General features: G+C 43.0%; 1 protein-coding gene and 1 pseudogene across 5 annotated transcripts in view; one reads left to right on the top strand and one right to left on the bottom strand.

Moving 5' to 3' along the window:
• KREMEN1 (kringle containing transmembrane protein 1) overlaps window positions 1-25,615 on the top strand; it is a 74,649-nt gene that overhangs the window by 12,675 nt on the left and 36,359 nt on the right. For all 5 annotated transcript variants that reach the window (XM_049102124.1, XM_049102125.1, XM_049102122.1 and 2 more), the window contains 2 exons: window positions 6,676-6,838; window positions 10,912-11,003. In XM_049102124.1, the coding sequence (XP_048958081.1) occupies window positions 6,676-6,838; window positions 10,912-11,003 (255 nt within the window). The remainder of the gene's footprint in view (window positions 1-6,675; window positions 6,839-10,911; window positions 11,004-25,615) is intronic.
• LOC118352386 (60S ribosomal protein L36a-like) lies at window positions 24,944-25,262 on the bottom strand (annotated as a pseudogene).

Consider the following 25,615-nt stretch of genomic DNA (forward strand, 5'->3'; position numbering starts at 1 on the left):
TGCCTGGGACTGTATTAACTTAACATTTTCCTCACTTATAATAAGTACAAATATTTCTTTTTAAAGATTTGTTTATTTATTTTGAGAGAGAATACTTGTGTGTGCAAGCAGAGGGAGGGGCAGAGGGAAAGAGAGAATCTCCAGCAGACTCCTCGCTGAGTATGAAGCCCAACTGCGGGCTCCGTCTTATGACGCTGAGATCATGACCTGAGCCTAAACCAGGAGTTGGACACTGAACCGACTGAGCTACCCACGTGCCCCAAGTACAGATATTGGGTCATATAATTCATTAGAACATATAAACAAAGATGTGTTTCATCACACTTACAGTTGATATTTTGATTAGGAAAAATTTATTTGCTTCATTATGCCTCCCCGCCCCCAACCTTACTTCTTATTCATTGAATGCGTGGATTCAGCACAGAACTCACACTATATATATTTTCTATCCTGATGGTATCCTGATGGTGATGGTACCCTGAAAACTTTAAACAGAATTATAATAGGAAAAAAAAAAAAAAAAGAATTATAATAGGATGAACTGCCTACCTACTCTGATTATATTGCCTTGTATAGATAACTATTTTTGTGGACCAGAATGAAATATATGATTAGGATGGTCTCAAATGTATAATAAATTTGATTTTTTAAAAAAATTTATAATTACATAATATAATAATAATTTATTGGGCACCTACTTGCACATCCTCCAATTCTTCCAGTTGCCCTGAGCTGTAGTTAACCTAATCCCCCATTTTATAAGTGAGGAAATGGAGGCTCAAAGAGGTTAGCTGAGTACCTGTAGCTTGTAAACCAAGTAAGTCTCCCTAACTGCACTTTCCAAACTGTACCACATTGTTGCTAGAAGCTTTCCATGCAAAACAGTATTCGATTTAAACTATTCCATAACCCTTGAAATTAAATATTCAATCCTATAAGTTTCTGTGTGTGTCTGTGTATTCCTTAGCTATCACTTATTAAGGGGGTCCTTAGACTTCATGGATCTTGGGGCTACATAGAAGGGCTTAAGAGGTTCCATGAGTGCTTCTGAAATTGTAAATGTTGTGTATGTGGTATTTGTTTGAGGAGCAGGTCCCTATTTTTCAAACACTTCTCCAAGAGGTAGACTGACTTTGAGAATTTTAATGTGGAAAATATTTTTTGGTATTTCTAGGTCTTCTATAGCTCATGCCTCTAAAATTATTGAAATCTTCAAATACTTTTACATACAGCATGTGAATATGTGAGATCCTATGGATTTTGAGGTATAACTATCAAAGTTTAGAATATATGTGACATCAGGTATTTTCTTATTAACCAACCCTTCGAAATTCCAAGCATAACCAACAATAATAGCTTTATTTTTTTTTTCAATAATAGCTTTAAAAGAGAAAGCTCCAGCTAGCTTTTATTAGCAATGAAGGACTATTGAGCTTTCACCCAAACATGAAGTCTTTGCCTACAGATCTTACTACCATGGACATGACCTCCAGGCCTTCATAGGGTAGCAGGTCCTACAGAAAATGGTTGGCATAAAATCATTTGCTCAAGATCCTCAACCACAGGTTTGATTATCCTAATGTGATTCTACTTATCTCAAGGGAATTTTCAATAAAATTAGCATCTCCAATTTAAAAAATAAATGTCATATGCCATACTTTGGAGAATTTTGGTGATAGAGGAAAAGATAAAGAATTACCAACTTAGAAGAGTGGAATTAGTGTTCTGGGCGCTCTGATGCCAGTCTCATCGAAGTTTTTTGCTATATTGCTAAATTTCTGTCAGGCTTATGTTTAACTTGAGGGCTGTTTCCATTCAATCCCCATAACAAAACCTTCAGAGTTCTCCCATGGAGGGATAGGGTCAAACAGATGAATTCTGTAAGGTAATTGGGATCTAGCCAGAGAAAATGAGGAAATGAAGTTTCCTCAGTGTTCACAGTTTATTATTCCTTCTTCCTCCGACACCTTCTCCCTAGACTTCCGAGACGCACACACTCTTAGCTTTTCTCCCACTTCCCAGGCCGCACTTTCTCACTCATCAGTGCCAGGCCCTCCTCTTTCCCTGCCTGAAATGTTGCAGGGCCCCCGGAATCAGCCCCAGATGTCTTCTCTCTCCACACACAGTAATCCTGTTCTCTCCACACATCCGTGCTGTTCCTGCCACATTTCTAGCTCCAGTCTCTCTCGGCCTCTTTCCTTAGCTCCTGGCTCATCAAGCCATCTACTTCCTGTGTATCTCCACCCAGTGTTCTGAAGGGTATCTAAGATTTAACCCATCCACAGCCAAACCCTGGGTTCCACTCAAGGTACTCTGCCCCTCTTGTGCCCTCTCCATTGTAGTAAATGGCATTTCCTCTCAGGCCCATGTCCTTGGGGTTCTGCTGACTCTTCTTTTTCTCAGACCCTATATTCAAAACTCCAGCAAATACTTTTGGCTCTGCCTTCAAAGCACATCCAGAATCCAGCCACTTTTCACCACCTTTCAGCCACCAGCCTGGTCCAGGCCATCCTTTCTAGCCTGTCTTTCTGCTATAACCACCTGTTTGATCTCCCCACTGAGTTCCTGCCTCTCTAAAGTTCTTCCTCTACCCAGTAGCTAGACAGTTGTTTTAAAAGATAAGTCAGATCATGTAATTTCTCTGCTCAGAACCCTACACTGGCTTCCCTTTACACTCAGAACAAAAGCCAAAATCTGATTTATGTAACGCTCTAGACCTTGTGCATCCTGACCTGGCTTCTCTCCTCCCCCTCCTATTCACTTCCCACCCACTCACCCTAATCCTGGTTAGAGGAGCTGCCTTTTAGTTCCCCAAACTTGCCAAACACGCTGGGTCCCGCAGGGGTCTTCCATTTGCTGTGCCAATTGCCAGTACTGCTCTTCCCACATTGTCTCTATGGTTTTGTTTCCTTTTTTTTTTTTTTTTTTAAGATTTATTTATTTATTTATGATAGACGTAGAGAGAGAGAGAGAGGCAGAGACACAGGAGGAGGGAGAAGCAGGCTCCATGCTGGGAGCCTGACAGGGGGACTCGATCCCGGGACTCCAGGATCGCGCCCTGGGCCAAAGGAAGGCGCTAAACCACTAAGCCACGCAGGGATCCCCGTTTCCTCTTTTTTGACCTCATCCCTGCTCAAATGCCTCCTTCTCTCCAGGCCTTTTCTGGCCCACCCTCTCTAAAAGAGAGCCCCTGCCAGTCAGTTTCCATCCCCTTACTCCATTTTTCCTTATAGTATTCCTCACTATCTGATATGAATTTGATTGGTTTGTTATAAGTGTGGATCCCCTGTTAGTGTGTAAGCTCCATGACTGCAGTGTTCACCAATATAGCCTTAGTGCTGTGAACAGTGCCAGACACATGGTATGTACTGAATCAATACTTGTTGAATGGATTAATAAATGATATTCTAGGTATGAGATCTATCACCTTTGTTCATTCCCTTTCACTGAATGCCTAAATATACAGCTGGCCATGTGATATTTTATTTTTATTGGTTTAAGCCATTTCTTATCTAGCTAAAGCTTATATGTCAGTTTTACAGCAATAGACAATAAGGGAGGAGGGGTCCTCGTTGTGCCCTTTGGTATTGTGATGAAATCAAGATGCGCACATCACTTTAATCCAGAATATTCACATTTGTTTTCCTTTTTTTAATTTTTATTTATTTATGATAGAGAGAGGCACAGACCTAGGCAGAGGGAGAAGCAGGCTCCATGCTCTGGGAGCCTGACGTGGGACTCGATTCTGGGTGTCCAGGATCGCGCCCTGGGCCAAAGGCAGGCGCCAAATCACTGCGCCACCCAGGGATCCCCTGTTTTCCTTGTTTTTTTCCACAATTGACATGCACTGGGCAAACCCATTAAAAAAATAATCATAAAATATGGTATATTCTCTGTTTCCCTAATGCATCTGAGAAGAAGATTTGAGTCTAGGAGAAACACACTGAAGCAAACAAACCTGCACTTTGCTATTATTCCCCTCTCAGATGCCACATTATCCCCATTCACAGGACTGACAGGTGTGGATAGCCACCACATTCTTTTGTGTTACAAATCAAGTCATCTGAGCCTCTGGGAACACTGACCCCACCATCCTGCAAGTTGCTATCTATTCCTAGGGCCTTCCATTGGGTGGCTGGCCTTTCTGGCTCCCGGGCAACTCTTCAACCACTTGTGGTAGGAGATAAAAGATGTATTAACACATAGCAATTAAAATTCTAGCAATCGGCAAAAGATTGGCTTGATGCAGTTAGAATCATCTAGTCTAGTGGTTCCCAAGCCAAATTACTTAACAGAAGCACTTAGGCAGATTTTTAGAAATACAGGTTTCCAGGTCCCACTCTTACTCTGGAGTCGGGAGTCTCAAACTCTACACACACACAGAATATTTCTTCCTGTCTAGCAGATCATATATATTTCTAGTGATAATAAATGCTATGAAGCAAACAAATGAAAGACAAAAATCTAGGAGTGGAAATGGTGAAGATGGGTTTTCTGAGGAGGTAACATTTAGTCTGCATTGGGAGGTATTAGGGGTAGAACATTTGGGTAGGAAGTAGTATGGTGTGTTTAGGGAATTAGAAACAGACCAGTGTGGCGGGAGCATAGCAAGTGACTAGAAGAGCTTAGGGTGCCGTGAAAGGAAAGGACTGGGGCCACATCACTGAGGCTTTGCAGGTAAGGATGAAGTGTTTGGGTTTTGTTCCCAGTGCTTACATTTTCCTGGGAACTTTGAGCACCGTGCAGAGAACAGATTGCAGGAGCATGGAAATAGAAGCTGTGAGTTCTGAACAAGGTTCTACTATCCTCTGATGGTGAACAAGACTAAAGTGGTGGCACCTAAGATGGGAAAGAGAGGGCATTTTCAGGGTATATATTTTAAGAAAGTCAACAGGATTTGCTGATGAGGGGAAGTGAGGTAAGGAAAAGTATGGGGAAAGCAAGGATGATCTGAAGGGGTCCTTTTAGAGGCACTGTAGGGGGTGGTTGAGTGCCCCAGTTGCCCCAACTGTAAAATGGGATATTGAGGGATCTCCCCACCAGATTGGTAGGAAATTGATATTTATAAAACATTTAGAGCAGAGCTTGGCACATGGTAAAATACCACATAAGCGTTACTGGTGCTGTGGACAATGGCAATTCATCCAAGGTCGCACAGCTGGCCAGCAGCAGGTCCAGGACAAGAAACCAGAGCTTTGCCTCTTGGTTCGGTGTATTTTATGCTACACTGAGCTGCCTCCTTCAATTACCTTTGAACTTTTGTATTTATGCACACTCTGGGTAGAGTGTTTGGTTGTTTTGGTACCTGATGAGTTGCACTGACTGTAACATATGAATGTCACACCAAGCATGATAAATTGCTATGATGTTCTGTGTGGCCTGGAAATCCAGGTTATTTTGGTTGTCCATAAAACCGTGCTATTCCAGACAAAACAAAGGGCCCAGATCGAGGGAGGAAGGAGGTACAGGAAGAGAGATGGTTTGTGGATAGATTTTAAATATTAAAAGAAATATCGCCAAAAACCAAAAAAAAAAAAAAAAAGAAAGAAATATCTTCTAGAATGTAGATGTGCTCATGTTGTTCACATGCTTAGGTTGGAACAGGCACATGCACTGCTCTGGAGACGGGGCTGAGTCCTTCATACCGGAAGTTATAGGTCAGTGCATGCCGGGGGAAGGAAAGAAAGAAAGCTGAGAATGTCAGTGTAACTCCCCCAGATTGTCAGGTTCCTAGTGATACATCTTAAAGAAGTGTTTGAAGTATTTCTATCTGTCAGTTTCAACTAAGCTAATTTTTAAAAATTGCTCTTTGTACTGTGCCTTTCTCATGAACCTCTGTGAATTTAATGCATGCAATATGTGGGGGGAAATCCTATCAGCCTCAGTTCCCATCCCCCCCCCAAAGTCTGAGAAGCAGATTTTAGAAGCACATTGCTGCACCTGCAAGGATTTTGTCATTTTATTAAACGGACCTGAGATAATATTCAGTGTGTCTTGTAGGGAGGAATTTCGGAAAGAGGTGAGAGAAAATGCCAAGTTGGCCCCTGTTCCCTCTTGTTAACTATCTATTCTGTTGCATCTCTATCTAAAACAGTGTTGGGAGGACTGTTCTTCATTACCAGGGAATGTGAGTCATTCCCAGACTTGTGTGATTGGGATTCCAAAGCGTTGCTGTATCCGATGGTCTTATTAAATCCAAGTGTCAGTGCAGCCTTTCAGACTGTAGGGGAGAGCTCACTTACAGCTGGTGACCTGGTTCTAGTTACCACACAGAGACACTGGCGAGACCAGTGCCCCCCTCCAAGCACCCAGAATCCCTTGTGATGGCTCTTACCAACTGTTCCCAGATTTGGGGGTTTCCTGGTTCACTTCATGGGCTTCAATACATTTCAGCTCCCTGTTTATATCCTAGTTGGGATCTGTATACTTTAGGGGAAAAGTATCTGTAAAGTGTCTATAGACAAGCTAATGCCAAGGCTAGCCCAGCATTTGGAGGGGACTGCATTTCAGATTTACTCAGCCCTAGCAGTGTTAATTTCGTGGTGTCCAGGATCTAGCAAGACGCTATCCATTTCCAGCTGAGTCCAAACAAAACAAATAAAACATCGACCAGAGAGGGAGGAGACTATGGATGTTGCCAGAAAATTAGTTTTCCCTGTCTTTTCTTTCTCCTAGAATGTTTCACAGCCAATGGTGCAGATTATAGGGGAACGCAGAACTGGACGGCGCTACAAGGCGGGAAGCCATGCCTGTTCTGGAACGAGACTTTCCAGCATCCATACAACACTTTGAAATACCCCAATGGGGAGGGGGGCCTAGGCGAGCATAATTATTGCAGGTAAGATGGGACCACACAGTGCTTTATTTATTTATTTATTTTTTTTTTAAAGATTTATTTTTATTTATTTATGATAGACAGAGAGAGAGAGAGAGAGAGAGAGAGAGAGAGGCAGAGACACAGGAGGAGGGAGAAGCAGGCTCCATGCAGGGAGCCCGACACGGGACTCGATCCCGGGACCCCAGGATCACGCCCTGGGCTGAAGGCAGGCGCGAAACCGCTGCGCCACCAGGGATCCCCCCACACAGTGCTTTAAAAAGAAAATCTTTGACCTTCTTTTCCAGTCCCTTCCAGCATAGCTCACAACTACGGAAAGCTTCTTTGTCTCCTCTTGGCCAACTCAGAAAGCCTTTCTTGTTACTATTTTAAAAATCTTCCTCCCACACCTTGCTTGTGTGTGTGTGTGTGTGTATGTGTGTATATACATACACATACAGAGTCTACCACTCTTTTCAACTGAGATTGCTTTGATACAAAGGCTTTCAGAGCTCTGCTTTCCTGTACAATCACTTACATGTCTCTTGGGAAGGGCTTTCTTAGTTGGCCCTATCAGTGAACAATAGGTAGCAAAGCTTTCTAAACTACTGTGAATGTGGTGGTCAAGCAGAGCACCATCTGTGATCCAAACCTCCCTCTGCTTCTGAGCAAAGGAAGTTGTCTTACATTATCCCACCTCCTGCCAACCCACAATAACCTTGCTCTGGGAGCAGCTATAGCCATTAGATTTGTGATGTTTCCTTTCTTTCCTTAGAATAAGGTGTTTCTTTGGTCTTAACCTCCTATCTGACTCTGGCAGACTCTACCTGAGATCTTCACCTGAGATACAAGAGTCTGGTAACTTCACCTGAGATCCAAGGTGCTTCAGATGTGTACTTGCAGTTTTCCACGGAGATGATCCATGACTTTGATTAGATTCTCAAAGTTAGCAGTGATCCAAAACAAGTTAAGAATCACTGGTCTAGGGAAGCCCGGGTGGCTCAGTGGTTTAGCACCGACTTCAGCCCAGGGTGTGATCCTGAGACCTGGAATGGAGTCCCACGTCGGGCTCCCTGCATGGAGCCTGCTTCTCCCTCTACCTGTGTCTCTGCCTCTCTCTCTGTGTGTGTCTCTCATGAATAAATAAATAAAATCTTAAAAAAAAAAAAAAAAAGAATCACTGGTCTATAGGGACAAGAGCAAAGAAAGATTCTAAGCACTTTCAGTTATAGCTACATTTAAGCTATTTATACTCAAGATCCTGATAATGTGACTCGTGGTTCAGCACTGTGTCGAATTTAGTTATTATTAGGACAGGTACAAAGGCAGCCTCTTGAGCCATGAGGACAGAGAGAAATGATCACTGAGCTACACTGTGAGCCATATGCTATGTCCCTGGTTCTACCAGTATGTTGGAATCTCAACCATGGTACTGTCAACCCAGGTGAGCCACCATATTCATACCTGCATTGCATGGGCCACACTGTTTACCCTCTCTCTCTATGTACCTTTGCTAACACTCGAGGACCCTTGTGGATGTCTTGAAGTCCCAGGCCTGTCATCCAGGTTACCCCTGTGCCTATAGCTCTCTCCTTTACCTCTGCTCTAATTTGTTCCAACTGGCCATTTCCCCACAGTTGCTGTTGGATTATTTTTTATTTGTTACTATAAAAATGTTAAAAGCTTTTCCAAAAAAATTCTCAAAAATTATAGATGAATATTGCTTAAATAAAGTCTCTCATTTGACAACTTTCCCCTGAAATCCTCGACAAGCCCCATTTCCCAGAGGTAAGAGTTCGTATTACTTCACATTTTGCTATCTGTTGCATTTTATTGTTAAAATTTACACACACTCAACTCATTCTTTTACATTTTACTTTCAGAGTTATACATATTCATTAAAATATTTTTTGCATAATTAAAGCAATTAACCTCACTCTATCTCTGGTTTCTTTCTTTCTCTATTGCTATTCATAGAAATAGTTGGGTTGGGTTGGGAAGAGAAACCAGTGTTTGGGATTTTTGTGTGTTTGTTTGTTTTTACACGTTACTTAAATTCTTGTTCCAAAGTGTCTCTTGGTAGTGGGCTACTAGTTTATGCTATTATTCTGTTGCTTTCTATCAAACACGACTTCTAAGACGAGCTCCTGGGGGGACACCTGGGTGGTTCAGCGGTTGAGTGTCTGCCTTTGGCTCCTGGGTGTGATCCTAGGGTCCTGGATCGAGTTCCGCATTGGGCTTCCTATGGGGAGTCTGTTTCTCCCTCCGCCTGTGTCTCTGCCCCCCTCTCTCTTTCTCTTTCTATCTCTCATGAATAAATAAATAAACCTTTAAAAAAAAAAAAAAAAGCTCCTGGATTAAGCCCGACTTTAAGGTAAATTTTAAATTTCCAAAGAGGTTTAATTCCTATGAAAAAGAAAGTCTTTTCTCACAGATTAGCACCCAGCCCTACACAGGCTCCCAGAAATGCACATAGTTCACTGTGAGAGCCTGGAGGGAATCATCTTTCTCCTCAGCCCTGGCCAGCAGCAGCCTCTCCTTTGACTTGATGGAATGTACCAGACCTGAACTACCAGTTTCTACTTCAGAAAAAAAGGGAGGCCGAAATGTTGATTCTCATCACATCAGTGAGTCCAGGCCTTTTGTTTTTGCACTGCTGTGAAATCCAAGATGAATTTGCTTATTCTTTATTAAGCTATTCTGATGCTTTTCAGAATGGTTTTGACATTGATAACAAACAGTTGTTTTCTAAGGTCTTTACCAAATACTACATCAAAGCTGTACACCGAATAGAGGGAGGAAGATGACAGTGAAAAACTGTTTAAAGAAGGGCTTTGTACAAGTTTTCCTGCTTTGATTTCTCGGCTGACATCCGACACCATGTTTGTCTTGTGCTCTGGTGCCAGACTCATCGCAGTGGAGATGTCTGCGAGATGGCGAGTGATGGGAATGCACTTCTCTGAGCTCGACGGATCTGGATTAGAGGGGAAGGCAGAGGGACAGGGAAGAGCAGAGTTGGCGCTGGCACCTGCCTTTGGGCACAAAAACTGAAAGGACCCTTTGTGCTTCAGGGCGGCTTATCTTCTGGGCCTCACAATAGGTTTATCCGTCTCAGGCCTGATAGGGGCGGCCCCACTGCTCCCGCTGCAGGGTCTTTATGCCCAGTTCCGGACTAACCGGAGTGTCAGGTTTCCAGTGTTCTGAATTGAAAGAAAGGGAGCTGAGAACGGCCGAGGAGAGGCAAGGCTTTTCTGTGTGTGTGGTAACCCTGGCTGTTTTGGAGTCTGTTTCAGAAGGATGGCTCGTTATTGTCAGGGCACTCTTGAGTTGAAAAACCTTAAAGAGCATTTTAGAAATGTTACCTAAACCTTTAAAACATATTGCTGCTGCATCAGAAGTTGGTATCAGGATCATAGGAATGCATGTTCTGACTGAAACTGGCTTAGCTTGCTTTCTTTCTTTTTTAAAAGATTTTATTTATTTATTCATGAGAGACAGAGAGAGAAAGAGAGAGAGAGGCAGAGACATTGGCAGAGAGAGAATCAGGCTCCTCACAGGGAGCCCGAAAAGGGACTTGATCCCTGAACCTGAGATCATGCCCTGAGCCAAAGGCAGATGCTCAGCTGCTGAGCCACCCAGACATCCCTCTTCTTCTTTTTTAAATAATCTCTACACCCAATGTGGGGCTTGAACTCATGACCCTGAGTTCCAGAGCTGCATGGTCTTCAGAGTGAGCCAGCCAGGTGCCCCCCTTTTTCTCTTCAAAAGAAATAGCACTGAGATACATACCAATTATTAGAAATAACACAGAGGGGGGATCCCTGGGTGGCGCAGCGGTTTGGCGCCTGCCTTTGGCCCGGGGCGCGATCCTGGAGACCCGGGATCGAATCCCACATTGGGCTCCCTGCATGGAGCCTGCTTCTCCCTCTGCCTCTCTCTCTCTCTCTCTCTCTCTGTGACTATCATAAATAAATAAAAATTAAAAAAAAAAGAAATAATACAGAAGTTGACAAGTTCCATTTTGGTAAACTTGAAAAGCAATGGACCAGTTGACTTAACATGACAGAAATGTTACTTGTGTGTCCTTGCCCCGACAGAAATCCAGATGGAGATGTGAGCCCCTGGTGCTATGTGGCAGAGCACGAGGACGGTGTCTACTGGAAGTACTGCGAGATTCCTGCTTGCCAGAGTAAGGCTCTCATGCACCCACTGCAGGTTTCAGGACACTGAGCACCGAGGGTACAGAGTGAAAGGCCACTCCCAGAGGGCAGGTTGTTCAGGCAGGTGGATTTCATGAAGCAGGTGAAAGGAGAAGCCATCCTGGGCTGAAGATTTTCCTCCTCTTGTTGAGGCTTTTCAGGAATAGAATGCCTGGTTTCCCTAGGACCCGTTCCCTTAATGGATAAGTCCACCCAGAATTTCTAATTCTACTTAATTTCCTCACGTGGATTCATTCATGGATAGAGAGATGGCAAGAGCTCAGTAGAACGCCAGGGAAACAAAACTACCTCACGCTTTAGGGAATGAATTGTCTAGAATGAATGAAGAATCCTTTATAGACAGTAAAACTAAACTATGACACTACTTATTATTTGCATTTGATGCACTATCTCCCCTGAAAAATGGTATTTGGGAAATACCTCATTGATCCCCTCCAACACCAGTGTGATTGTCCTTTTCCTCATGTTAGCATAAAGATGTTCTGTTGTCATGATAACTCATACCTCACCCCTCTCTACTATGAAAAACCCAGTTTCTTTAGCCTTTTATGCCAATGCCTGTTTTTTAGCTGTTGCCTTCATTCATTTGTTTATTCAGTGTTTATTATATACAAGGTACAAAGGTAAAAAGATACCATGACCCTCAGGGAATATGTGCGGTGGCAGGGATTCTTAGGAAGATACTTGAAAAAAAGGTAGGAAATATTATAGGAAGGCTTAAAGTATAGAATCCAAAACCAGAACTGGAAGGAGTTTATTAATGTAGTGTTCGTCAGATCTTTTTTTCTTTCTTTTTTGAGAGAGAGGGGTCGGAGGGGCAGAGGGAGAGAGAGAGAATATTAAGCAGGCTCCACGCCTAGCATGGAGCTCAACACAGAGCTCAATCTAAGAAGCCTGAGATCATGACCTGAGCCAAAATCAAGAATCAGATCCTTAACTGACTGAGCCCCCGTAACATCTCCAAATATGCCAAGGGGAACAGGTTTTTTTAGTTACTAGAGCTGAGGAAAGGGATCGTGCATTCATAATAATTCTACCTGGGTTGTTTTTTCCATATTATTTATCCTCACTCCTTGCCCTGCCACCTTCCTCACTCCTCAGGAGGACTGGAGGCTGTGCATATAGAGTAATATGGGAAGTCTGCGGGGGACCTGGGACCTCTCACTCAACTCACGCCCACCACAGCAGTCTGAATTCTGCTGCCTCATGGGGAAGGGCCATCCCCTGAACCAGTGCTGCAGGCCCCACCACTCACCTTCCAAAAGTTAAACTTCCAAATGGTACCACTGCCTGGCAGTGAGGTCCTGGCCTCACTATCCTTCCAACCCGAGTATGCCTTGATTCAGTCCCAAAATTGAGAAAACAGTAAAGACCAGCAGAATGGGCTTTTGCTCAGTCTGCTTAATCAAATTTTTAAAATGAAAAACATCTCATTTGGCTCTAGTTATGTAAAGAAGAAAGGGGCAGGGGGAGAGGAAAGCAGATTTTCCTCGGTCCATTTGTTCTACACAAAGATAGTCTTTTACTACTAGCCTATGTCATTCTCTTAGGAATGGCAGAGAGGGGATTTCAATCTGGCTGCTTTTATTTGGGAAGATAATCCTGAACTTGCATTTATAAAATATAATTTGGGCCAGTGGGAACCGACTCATGTGGTCACTGAAACTAACTTCCAGAAGAGAGAATTACTGAAAAATGGTACAACCCATCTAGTACCCTTCTAATTCCTGATATTTGCAGGATGTGCCTTACTGTTCCAAAAAAAAAAAGAAAATTAAATATCATTTCCTTTTTTATGGTCCTTTAGTAGCCTTTTCAAAGCTTCTAAAGTTGGCCTTGAAATGGTCTGGGTAGGGAGACCTACAGAGGTTAAGAATGAAAGCTGGGGAATACCTGCTTTGGGGATGTGGGGGAGGGAACAGTGCCTGGCTTTGGTTCTTTGGAAAACCCTTCCGTTCACTCTGTGGGCACCAGGGCTCCCCATCTAGCTGAGCCTCACACCTAGAAAGTCTGGCAGAACATTGTGCTCCTTAGTGTGTCTGAAAACTCCTGTGCTGTGTGAAGCAAGAGACCTTGGTAATTGCCTAGTGGACTCGATGGAGATACACCCTGCCTATTTTAGGCCAGTTTTGCCCTATTTCTGGATGTGGAGTCATAATTTTCATGAATAATACTAACCCTCTGTGTGAAGCCCACTATTCATGATTAGCATTGAACTTGTACAGGAAAAGGCCTGTGACATGATCAGATTCCTGGAAAGTTCATATCTGAATATAACAGACCCGGCAGGAGCCGGGGGAGTGGATGTTTAGGGACAAAGCAGAATGTGGTTGAATGGCTGGCCATTGTGTGGAGACTGGAATCTTTGCCTGTCGGCATGTTATGGACAGAGCTAAGACAAGCGGGAAGGCAGTGATGAAGTATGATTCAAACGGGGCAAAGAGAAACTTGAACTGTGCTCTTGACCTATGGAGCATGGATCAGAACTTACTGTTAACAGGAGAGGTAATTGGATTTGCTCTTCAAACCACATGTGCCAGTATGTTTCTCAGAAACCCCATGTTCCTATTGCAGAGAGAAAAAAATACAGATCATTAAAAGCAAATTTCAAAGTCATCAAGGTTACCATCCCTCTAGATCCTATCCCCTACAACTCTGAGGCCTGTTGATTTGGCTCTTGGGAAAACCATTTAGCTTAATATCTGTTCTTTGCCTGTCTCTTTTTTGTTAAATAATCATCCTACTATTCTAATTCCGATTTGTTTCATTGCTTTCAAAGGACATGCTTGAATGGACCTCAGCATGGCTTTTGATTTGTTCTATTTTACCTCTACATTCTTTATAAAAGTTTGGTACAGTTTTGTAAAAGTTAAGTAATCTAGTTGTGAGATGGAGGGAAACCTGCAAGTGGCATTTAAAGGCAAATATAATTTCCTTCACATAGCCAACGTGTGCCTGAAACCACGGGCATAAGTAATTTACCTTCTCATTGCTGAGAGCGATTTTTTGTTTGCTATAAAACACTCACCTGATTTCTGCAAACTCATTTGCAGAATTTGAATTATACAAATTCATCTTTGAAATAGGGAAATTTGAACATAGAGTATTAGATTATATTAAGCATTACTGTTAATTTTATTAGGTATTATAATGGCATGATGGAGATATATATATATACAAAAAGTTCTTAAGTTGTTTGAAATTATAGATACATACTGAAATACTTGTGGTTGAAATGATAATATATCTGGGATTTATTTTAAAATTATCTAGTCTCCCAAAGAGTGAATGAGTCAGATGAGGGAAATAGATGAAACCAGATGTTTTGTTTTTTTTTTTTTAAAAAAAAAAAAAAAGATATTTGTTGATGCTGGATGACAAGAGGCTCATTATTCCTTCCTGCTTTTGTGTGTGTTTGAAATTTTCCACTATAAAAAAGAAATTCCAGGATATCTTAAAATTTTATAATATTTTAAATACTTCAAAAAATACATAATTACAATCTTCAAAGTATCTGGGTTCAATGTGTAACGTGATTAACCTATTAACCTAAATTGTGATACTTTTGCACATAGCTCACAGGTATCTAAGTTAGTTTTGTTTTTTGTTTTTTTGTTTTTTAATTTTTATTTATTTATGATAGTCACACAGAGAGAGAGAGAGAGGCAGAGACACAGGCAGAGAGAGAAGCAGGCTCCATGCACCGGGAGCCCGATGTGGGACTCGATCCCGGGTCCCCAGGATGGCGCCCTGGGCCAAAGGCAGGCGCCAAACCGCTGCGCCACCCAGGGATCCCCTGTTTTGTTTTGTTTTTTTAAGATTTATCCATTTATTCATGAGAGACACACACACAGAGAGAGAGAGAGAGGCAGGAGACACAGGCAGAGGGAGAAGCAGGCTCCCCACAAGAGCCCAGTGCAGGACTTGATCCTGGATCCCAGGATCACGACCTGAGCCAAAGGCAGCTGCCCAGCTGCTGCACCACCCAGGCATCCCTCTAAGTTAGTTATTGAAGTGAGTGATTAGGGGTACCCAGGTGGCTCAGTGGTTAAGCGTCAGACTCTTGGTTTCGGTTCAGGTCATGATCTCAGGGTCATGAGATCAAGCCTTGAGTCAAGCTCTGTGCTTGACATGGAGCCTGCTTGGGATTCTCTGTCTCCTTTTCCCTTTGCCCCTCACCCCCTTCCTCTCTAAAAATATAAATAAATAAAAATAAAGTTAGTGATTAAAATTTTAGTTATGAAACTTATTAAAACTACTAAAGTTATGGGTCGCCTGGGTGGCTCAGTGGTTTAGCACCTGCCTTTGGCTCAGGGCGTGATCCTGGAGTCCAGGGATCGAGTGCCACATCGGGCTCCCTGCATGGAGCCTGCTTCTCCCTCTGCCTGTGTCTCTGCCCCTCTCTCTTTCTGTCTCTCATGAATAAATAAATAAAATCTTAAAAAAAATAAAAATTGGGATCCCTGGGTGGCGCCACCGTTTGGCGCCTGCCTTTGGCCCAGGGCGCGATCCTGGAGACCCAGGATCGAATCCCACATCAGGCTCCCAGTGCATGGAGCCTGCTTCTCCCTCTGCCTGTGTCTCTGCCTCTCTCTCTCTCTCTCTGTGACTATCATAAATAAAAAAAAAAAAAAAAAAAATTTAAAAAAAAAAAATAAAAATTAAGTTATTAAAGTTGAAAATCACAAGGAGTTTATTACCAGCTGTGACAGATGACAGTTTTTAAGCTCTGACCATATGCCATACCTTGTACAGCTCAGGGGACACAAGGATGATGTGGTCTATAGCCTGTGGGAAGCAAAAACAGACATATAGACAAATAAGTATATGCAAGATACTCTGTAATAAATGAGATGAGCAAAAGTTTGGGAACATTGAAGGAGGGGTGTCTGTCCTGGGATGGTGGGAGGTAGGGGCTACTGGTTATCAAAGAGGGTTTCTGGGAAAGGTGGGATCTTGGGCTTCTCCAACTTTAAGTTTCCTTATGAAAATGTAGTAGTAGTAGTACAATCATAGGGATCTTATTAAAATGCAGATTGTGATTCAGTAGGTATGGGGCAAGCTACAGACTCTGCAGTCCTAACCAGTCCTGGAATGTGGAGATGTAGGATCACACCTGAAGTAGCCAGGTTGTGGATGTTAGGGTTGGGTGGAGTAGGGAGGGCAATGGAGGTAAAAGGAACAGGGTGCATGCATGTACACACTGGTGAATTCCTAGGCAAAGTCAGTGTTGCTGAGATAGAAATTTTAAGAAGGAAGGACAAGAGATGAGGTCTGAGAACAATTAAGTGGGGCCAGATAATGGATGATGGTCTTGTGGTCTGGGTATGGAGCTTGGACTGGCCCTGGGAAGACGGTGATAAGGCTGAAGAATATGGAGTGTCAGAAGGAAATGTTTCTCATAGCTTCTCAAGCTTCTGTGTTAGGGATTTGGGGTAGTTTCTCCCTCTTAATCCCTGAGAAGTTCTCCAGAGATTGCATCATTCACACACAGGAGTCCTAAAAGGATGCCAGCCACAGCACTTCTACAAAACGGGGCCTTTGGTGACTTCACTGGCTGAAGTTCCTTTTAATTATGTGACACCCTGACCTTGTTAAAACAAATTTCTTGTTCCTTACAAAAATGCTCCTAATCATGACCCCTAAGAGAGGTTTTAAAGCTATGTTCAGAGCTCGAGTAAAAAGCCAAGGCACTTTGGTAGTGGTGGTCAAGGAAAATGTTTGGTCTCTGTTAGCACTTTTCGCACTTTAATGTCAGTGGTGATGCTGGTATGTTTGAGCTTTTATTTCAGCTATGTTTGAGTACCTACTAGGTATAAAACACTTATGGGCAGCCCCGTGGCTTAGCGGTTTAGCGCCGCCTTCACCCCAGGGCGTGATCCTGGAGACTGGGGATTGAGTCCCGCGTTGGGCTCCCTGCATGGAGCCTGCTTCTCCCTCTGCCTGTCTCTCTGTCTCCCTCTCTCCCTCTCTAGTAAATAAATAAAATCTTAAAACAAACAACACACTTATATTCACATTACCTCATTTAACCTTTCCAGCAGTGCTGTAAAGCAGGCCGTGTCCACTTCCCACCCACCATTGTTTGGATGAGACAATGAGGCTAGAGTGGTGGGGTGATCTGATGAGGATTTCACTCCAAACTAAATTGGATTTGGGTCTAGGGCTCCTAATGGCAAGACTGATGCCCTTTCCTTCTAGTACTTGAAAACAGCCCCATTTCCTTTATTTCCTTGAAAACGGGGGCTCTGGGATGGATCCAGGCTACTGTTGAGGTCATTCTTGAGAATTTTCTTGGTGGATTGTTTGGGAATTAGAGTTTGAAATTCTGATAGTATGCTAAATTATTAAGAGTGCCTTTTTGACATTGTGGAAACCAAAGGATTAAGTCAGTGGCGACAGAGGGTCTGCAGTTCAAGCTGTTAGCTCTAAGTCATTTTCTTGTCTTCTTTGAGTTTGGGAAATCCCAAGCCCCAGGAGGACAACAGGCTGTGATGGTATCCAGGAAACATTCGCTGCACAGCAGAACTGCTCTGTAGGATATTGGGATGTCTCCGCGGGTGTTCCCAGCCCAGCTGTTCTCAGCTGGGAAGGGGCTCCCTGGAGTTGTACCCTTGGCATGAAGCACTGCATCAGCAGCCTTGCCCAGGCCTGGGGGTCTTTCCCAACACCAAGTCTTCATTGCATAGGGTGAAGTTCACCTCAAAAAAGATACATCTGGGTGCATCATTAACACTTTACAGCTAAACGAAACCCCAAACTTTAGCTAATAGCCAAAGCAATATTGAAATGAACATTAATAATATAAATTATGCAGACTCGTTTTTTGCACCTCTTCTCTCTGGTCATTACAATTACTTAACGTGTTTGTTGCATTGAGTCCTTTTTAGATTAGCATTAAATTAGAGTATGTCAGAATCCTGCTTCATACTGTTCATTCTTGCTTTATGTGAGTAGTTTTGTTTTTCCAACCAGACTAAGCTGTTTGAAGACAGGAGCAGGGGTAGCTCTGGAATTTCTATGAAGGAGAGACTTAAGGTGGCAAAGGAGACTTCTCTTGAAGCTTCATTTGAGGAGCAAGTACTCTCTTTTTACATGGGTGCTATGTTTATTTGTGGAGGGTGCTGATGGAATCTAGGGTGGCTTCCCCTTCCCCCAAGCCATATATTTTAGCAATCTCCCGAAACACCTACCACAGCAGAGGCCATAACAATGCTCATTAAATATTCTTGATGGTGTGATATCATGTCTCTTCCAGTAAGAAAGACAACACAAATTACTGGAAAGAATGTGGATGTCAAAGTCACATTGGCTTAGGTTTGAATCTTAATCGTTTCATGGCTTTTGGCAAAATGACTCTCCTCTGAGCCTTGGGTCTCCTCATTTGTGCTTTTTAGGATTCTTTTGAAGAGTCAATGGGTAAAATACACACAACCCTAAGTTGGGAGCCCAGCCCATGGTGGGCATGGAAGTTCTAGCAGGTGTTATGGTGGCCTGTGCTTTCCCTAGGGAATGGACTGCTGCTGGCATGTTCCCACCATGCAATTCCTAAATAGGTTATTCCTAACCTGTGTGTTATTTCTGTCCATTCCTTTTTTATCTGACTAGCCATGGGGCTCAGTAGTGTGCCTCAGCTGCTGCGGCAGCCACTCCCCTGGGGCCTGATGTGGCACTACAGTCAGGGAACGCCAGAGGCCCAAGCATTTGTTCTCACAGTACAGTTTTATGGTTTCAGATCTGGTGGATACTCGATTGTTCTTTGTTTTTGGCAGTAGATATTATTTAATTTTCCATGAGGAAAAAAAAGACTTTCTGAACCAAATGGACATTTTCCTCAATGACAGATATATACTGTATTTCCAAAATGTTCTAAAGCACAGTTGGGTAAGTCATACGAAAAACTTAAAAAGGGAAAACCATTCAGATCAACAAGGATGATTTTACTGAAAACCTTTATACACTAGCACTTGCCTATAAGGAATATACATAAACATAAGAAAGAATCCCTACTGTCAATCTTATGATATAACTAGGAATTTGAGTTATAAACATGGGAAGAAATTGGAGACCAGCCTACCAGTTACATAAATATGATTGAATTAGAGGATGGAGTACTGTGAGTTTTTGCAGAGGAGAGGGCTCTTGGTAGGGTTGTAGAGGTTGGAGCCATCATTACAGAGAAAGGTGGATAGGGCTGGATGGATCAGGGCATACCAGGTCAGGGAACAGCCTGAAAGGGACTTGGAGGAAGGACCTGGGGTTTTTAGGGGTGGGAGGAGGCTGGGGACCACATTGCCCCAGTAGAGGAGTGGACAGGGAGGGACCAGCTGAGGCCTGAAAACTAACTCGAAAGCCAGAGTTAGTGAGTTGAAGACTGACACATGGAAAGTCCTAGTTTAGGAAAATGAGCTCAGGGTCCATTTACAGGATGGATTTGAGGAAGGATATCTGGGGAGGGGAGGCTGGTGCAGATTTCTAAATCCAGGGGATCAGGGTCTGAGCTGTGATGGCAACAGTGAGATAAGACAGGAAGGGTTAAATCCAAGATACATTTAGGAACATTTAGGAAGAAGACAACTTGATGACAAGTAGAATATATAAGGGATGAGACAGCAGGAAGAGTCAAAGATGACTCTGTGGTTCCTTGCCTGGGATATTTGTGGTGTCCCTGAAAAACAAAAGTTCAAGTCAACAAACTGAGCTCTTCTTCCCAGAGACACAGCTGTATCATTCCTCCTGAACTTGGACTGACTTTTTGTCAAGTAAGGTGTTTCAATTGTCTGTTGCTTCATAACAAGCAATCCCAAACCCTTGTGGCTTAAGACAACAGCTTATCATTTCTTCTGCTCGTGTGGGTTGGCTGAGTTTCAGTTTGGTGGTTCTTCTGCTACTCTCATCTGGGCTCAGTCAGGTGGTTGCATTCCTGTGGAGGCTCTGCTGGGGCTAGGACATCCAAGATGACTTCCGGCCTCTACCTGGGGACCACTCTTTCCAACATGTGGCTCAGCCACATGGTGGCTGGCTGGCTTCCAAGAGAGAGGAGGCAGAAACTGCCAGTCCTCTTAAGGCATGAACTCATAAGTCCACCACGTTCTGTCAATCAAAGCAAGTCACAAGGCCAGCCTAGGACAAAGGAAATTGATGCCAATTCTTAAAGTAGGTGGCAATCCACATGTATGGGGAGGAGTGAGATTATTAGAGTCTCCTTTAGAGACTCTCTACCACATTAAATCACCAGAAATTAAGTTTTGGAGAAAGAATTCCCACCAAAAGAGAACTACCACTGTGATACATCAGGGCTGTGTGAGAGTCGAAATCCTTAAGAATTCTCACTACCTTCCCCTGAAGGTAAAATTTCACAGGGGAAGAAAAGTCTATGTTTACTTATTTATATGGACAAGTTGATAGGAGACTTAGACATGAATAGTGCTGCTTTCAGAATTAGTGTGACTGACAAAGGAGAGCTGGTGTTTAGAAAGAAAAAAGTATAGTGGGGCCATATTGGGATAGGACTTGGACCAAGATGGCAGCTGCCAGATCCAGAATGGAAGCTGTAGATGGACATGACTGAGGACAATATGTTTTGGTCACTGCTCAAGGCTGAGAGTGGATGAGTCTACACTTAACCCATCAATTCTCTGAAGGAAGTATTTGAAATGATTTGTACTCTGATAGGATATCAGGGGCATCATCTCATATGAACTTGTTCCTTGCTCTCATGGAGGGAAGAAATCAGCTACTGAGACACCATTGTGAAGTCCCAGGGGCAGAAGATGGTCTCAATACAAGTTCTTTTTTTTTTTTTTTAAGATTTATTTATTTATTTATTCATGAGAGACACAGAAAGAGAGAGGCAGAGACATAGGCAGAGGGAGAAGTAGGCTCCTTGCAGGGATCCCGATGTGGGACTCGATCCCAGATCCTGGGATCACGCCCTGTGCCGAAAGCAGATGCTCAACCACTGAGCCACCTAGGCGTCCCTCAACACAACACAATGACTTAAAATAAGGTTAAATGACTTAAAATAAGCAGAGTCACTGCATTTCATTTCTGAAGAAACAGATTTTACTTATAAGAAAGTAAAAGGAATTCTACAGAGCTGGGGAAGTTTTCCAAAATGCAAGATAAGAACTTTGCTTCTGGTTTCTTAAACAAATATCCCAGATCTGGTCAAAGCACTGGAATAGAAAACACAGTAACAGTCAGGACTTCTTATATAAATTGCCATCTGAAGATTTGTATTCAAATTGAGCTTTTGTTGTAATAGGTATGCTTTCTATCTTTGTCAGGAGTTATTTGATTGCCAGGAATGGAACTCACTCAAGTTAACTTGAGCAAAAAGAATTTATTGGAAAGATATTGGGAGTATATTGCCGAACCCCCCTCCTGCGTCCCCAAAACCTGGGAAGAGAGTACTCACTCTTGCCATCTCTCTCGGGGGCCACATGGTCTCCCAGCTCTGCCTTTCAGGATGGCATCCATTCTTCGTCTTTGTGGACCAGAAGAATCAACTCACTCTTCAATTCAGGTGGCCCAAAAGCTGCTGGTTGCCTTAATCTCTATTTACAGAATCCTGTAAGTCCAGTGCTTGTAGTTCATTAACTGAAATCCCAATGATAGCTTGCTGGGAGAGAGAATCTCCTCGGCCTCACGGAAGTCAGTCAGAGGAGGGATCCTTTAGCCTGTTCCCATCCAGCAGCAGATCCTCTCAGAAGGTGCCACAGGCAATATGTGGCCCTTAGAACAGTGTTGTTGGCCACAGAGACTCCCATGGAGGTGTACATAGCACCTTCACAGTGAAGCCACAGTTTTATCCAAATGTAAAACGTAGTCAGCCTGCCTGGATGCTTCTCAGCTTTTCCTTGTGATGGTAAAAGAGCAATAGTTCCTGAATTAATCTGAATAGAGGACCATTTCCCTTTAGCCACCTCTAAAACTTTTATCTCTGTCAAGACCTCTAAATATCTGAAGAAAATGTTGCTAATTAACTTTGTCATGCGTTTTAAAGCATCAACTACGATAAACAAGAGATCTGTTTGTATTTTAAGATGATTTTTTAAAAATTGAAAGTGATGAAGCCTCTCTGGTAAGAGAAAAAATGCATGACCAAGCCACAGGACTTTAAAGTGGTCTTGAAAGTAAAAAGGAATTTGAGAACAAATATCCTTTTTCAAATTGACTTTTCCTCCCTGCTTCTGGGAAGAGCTAAGGGTGGGACACGGTCTGGAAATGCACTCAGTTGGCCAGTAATGCTTTTGAAGAGTACATGACGTGTCTTCTCCGGCGAGACTTCGAGCCACACTTTCCAGCGCGAGTCAGAGGGCAGTGGCACCCCTCAGAGGCTGGCCACTGTCTCAAAGGCTGGCCTCGTGGCACACTGAGTGTTGAGGGACTAATGTGTTTGAGAAGTCATTCTTTAATCTTACTTCCGTTCAGTTCGCCAGACTGGTCCTATGAGAAAAGGGAACAAAACCACAAAGTGAGAATCTGCCACCCCAGAGCTTACTTGTGCTCTCTGGTTCCATCTTCTGTGCCCCCATGGAAGGCCCTTAACCTCACCAGCTGGTGATTTCTTCTTTGTCACATAAAATAACCCCATCCGTGCCTCCCTCAAAGAGCTTTGATTCCCATGTGAGATGCTTATGTGAAAGTAGACTGTGTGCTCACCAGATGTAAGAGATCGATGTTTTAATATCTGGAATTAAACCCAGTTTTTTGAGGTGGCTGCCTTTGACTTTTTCTTTTAACTCAATGCTATTCTAGTTTTCTTTTTCTGATCAAGTTGTTTCTGTTTGTGCAGTGACTGATGAAAGTCCTATTATATATACAGTTGGCCCTTGAACAACGGAGGGTGAGGGGCACTGACCCCCTGCCCAGTCAGACATCCACACATAACTTCTGACTCTCCAAAAACTTAACTGCTGATAGCCTGCTGTTGACCAGAAGCCTTACTGATAACATAAGCAGCCAATTATCGCATACTGTGTATGTTACATGTACTATATACCGTGTTCTTAAAACAGAGTAAGCTAGAGAAAAGACAGTGTTATTAAGAAAATCATAAGAGAAAATACATGTACAGTCCTGTCCTGTAAAAAATCCACATATAAAGTAGACACGTGGGATCCCTGGGTGGCGCAGCGGTTTAGCACCTGCCTTTGGCCCAGGGCGCGATCATGGAGACCCGGGATCGAATCCCACGTCGGGCTCCCGGTGCATGGAGCCTGCTTCTCCCTATGTCTCTGCTTCTCTCTCTCTCTCTCTCTCTGTAACTATCATAAATAAATAAAAATTAAAAAAAATAATAAAGTAGACACGTGCAGTTCAAACCCGTGTTATTTAGGGTCGACTATAATGATAATAAACACTGTTATTCAGCACATATTATCCTTCCAGGCTTTGTGGTGTTTACTTTATTTGCATCATCTCATTTTAATTCTCCAAAGAATCCTTTGAGGCCATACTGCTCCTCATTCCACTGTTGATGAAAGCAGGGCCAGAATTCATCCTGGGGTCTGACTCTAGAGCTCACATTGGTGATTGTTTTTTTTTTTTTTTTAAGATTTTATTTATTTATTCATGAGAGACAGAGAGAGAGGCAGAGACACAGGCAGAGGGAGAAGCAGGCTCCATGCAGGGAGCCTGACATGGGGCTCAGTCCCGGGTCTCCAGGATCAGGCCCTGGGCTGAAGGTGACGCTAAACTGCTGAGCCACCAGGGCTGCCCTCACATTGGTGATTGCTGTAGCATGCTCACTACCCTTCAGAATATTGCTGCGTACTGAGATGTGAGCATGCAAAAACAAATGGATGCCGGAAAGTGAGGAGCCTAGAGGCTCTCTCTCTTTTATCAACTATTTGTTCCAATTTTTCACACAGTTCTAATAAGCTCGATAGTATCATTGTAAGCCCAAGAAGCAGCAAATTAAGAAGAGAGTACACAGAGACAGTAGCACAAAATAGATGTTCTGAGATTCCTTCTAGTTCCGATGTTCTGAGGGCTCAACAGCCTCGGCGGTAACCAAGGGAACAGACTTAACTATTGAAGTCAGACACAATAACGCAAAAAAAAAAAAAAAAAAAAAGCACACCAGGCCGGGGCTGTTTGGTGAAGCACATTTGATGACCTCAAGCCCAAGAGAAATTTAAAGTGAAAAAAAAAAAAAAAAAGAAATTTAAAGTGAGTTGTTTTTCTTTTTTTAAGAAATAGCTAATGCATTTTAGAAAGTTTCTTTCCAAAATGATGAGAATAAAACTTTAAATTTTCACATTAACCTTTATGGAAAACTGTTTTCTTGAATAGTGTTTCTAATAGCCAAAAAGGACCACGTGAAGGCAGGAGTCAGAACCAGTGGTCACTAGCTTTAAGTGACTGTTGTTATGCAGGTTGCCTCTGCCTTTTACTTACACCTTGCTCTATTCCTTTACTGCCACCTAAGAAGTACCTTTACCCACTCATTTGGTGATTCCAGCTGGTGATACAGAACATGCCTGTGCATCTAGCGTACAGTTTTAGAGCACTGGCTCTGTGACTGGGACCTTACTAGACCCCTGGAATACGATGGTGTGTGGAAGATACAGTCCTACCCTTAAGTCATTCATGGTTAGTTAATTGGGGAAAGAGACACATGAACAGGTGTTTAGAATCAAGTGTAGCCTAAGCTGCTACAGAACTACACAGCAGGAGCATATAACCTTATTTGCAGGGTAGAAGGATGCTCCCCAGGGGAAATAGTGCTCAGGCTGCAATGTTAAGCAGGATAGAGTTTGAGTTTTTTTAAGCATAAATTGCCCCACAAGGGGAATTTTATTGATGGCACTAATTTATTTCCCTCTTGAAAAGAACAACTGCAACCAATTGAAGTGAACATAACCTCAAGATTTTATGTCTTCATAACAAAATATGAAGCTTAGAACTGGATCACTTGGCCCTTTCTCTTCTTATCTCCTCCTAGTTCAAAATGCTTGCATCTCTTAACAGCCAGGATTCCCTTAGATCTGCAGTTGGGCTCAACACATTCAAGCCTTAGCACAATCTTTTTTGTAGTTTTAGCCTTTTTCCTTAAAATCGGCTTAGTCTGCCCACCATAGCCACTCTGCTTCCTGTCATAATGCCACTTTCCCTGGGCATAAAGAGAATCTTTGCCTTTCTTGTACTGTCACTTTGTAGGGTTAGTGCTTGCCATACTTCTTGCAGAAAGTCCAGTGGGCTTTAGAAACGTTCATCATGTTTGCAAGAGTGCTATCAGCACAGAAAGAGGAGAAAGTATTCTTTTTTTTTAATATTTTATTTATTTATTCATGAGAGACACACACAGAGAGAGGCAGAGACACAGGCAGAAGGAGAAGCAGGCTCCATGCAGGGAGCCCGATGCGGGACTCGATCCCAGGTCTCCAGGATCATGCCCTGGGCCAAAGGCAGATGCTCAACCGCTGAGCCACCCAGGCGTCCCAGGAGAAAGTATTCTAAGCCAAGGAAAGAGCATGTGTGAAAGTTCAGAGGCCAGAGAGGAATGTGGAGTGGGGAAATTTGCAAATACACTATTTAATTTGGCTTTCATCTAGAACGTGAGTTGAGGGAT

This window comes from Canis lupus, chromosome 26 (assembly GCF_003254725.2).
Source record: "Canis lupus dingo isolate Sandy chromosome 26, ASM325472v2, whole genome shotgun sequence".
NCBI lineage: Eukaryota > Metazoa > Chordata > Mammalia > Carnivora > Canidae > Canis > Canis lupus.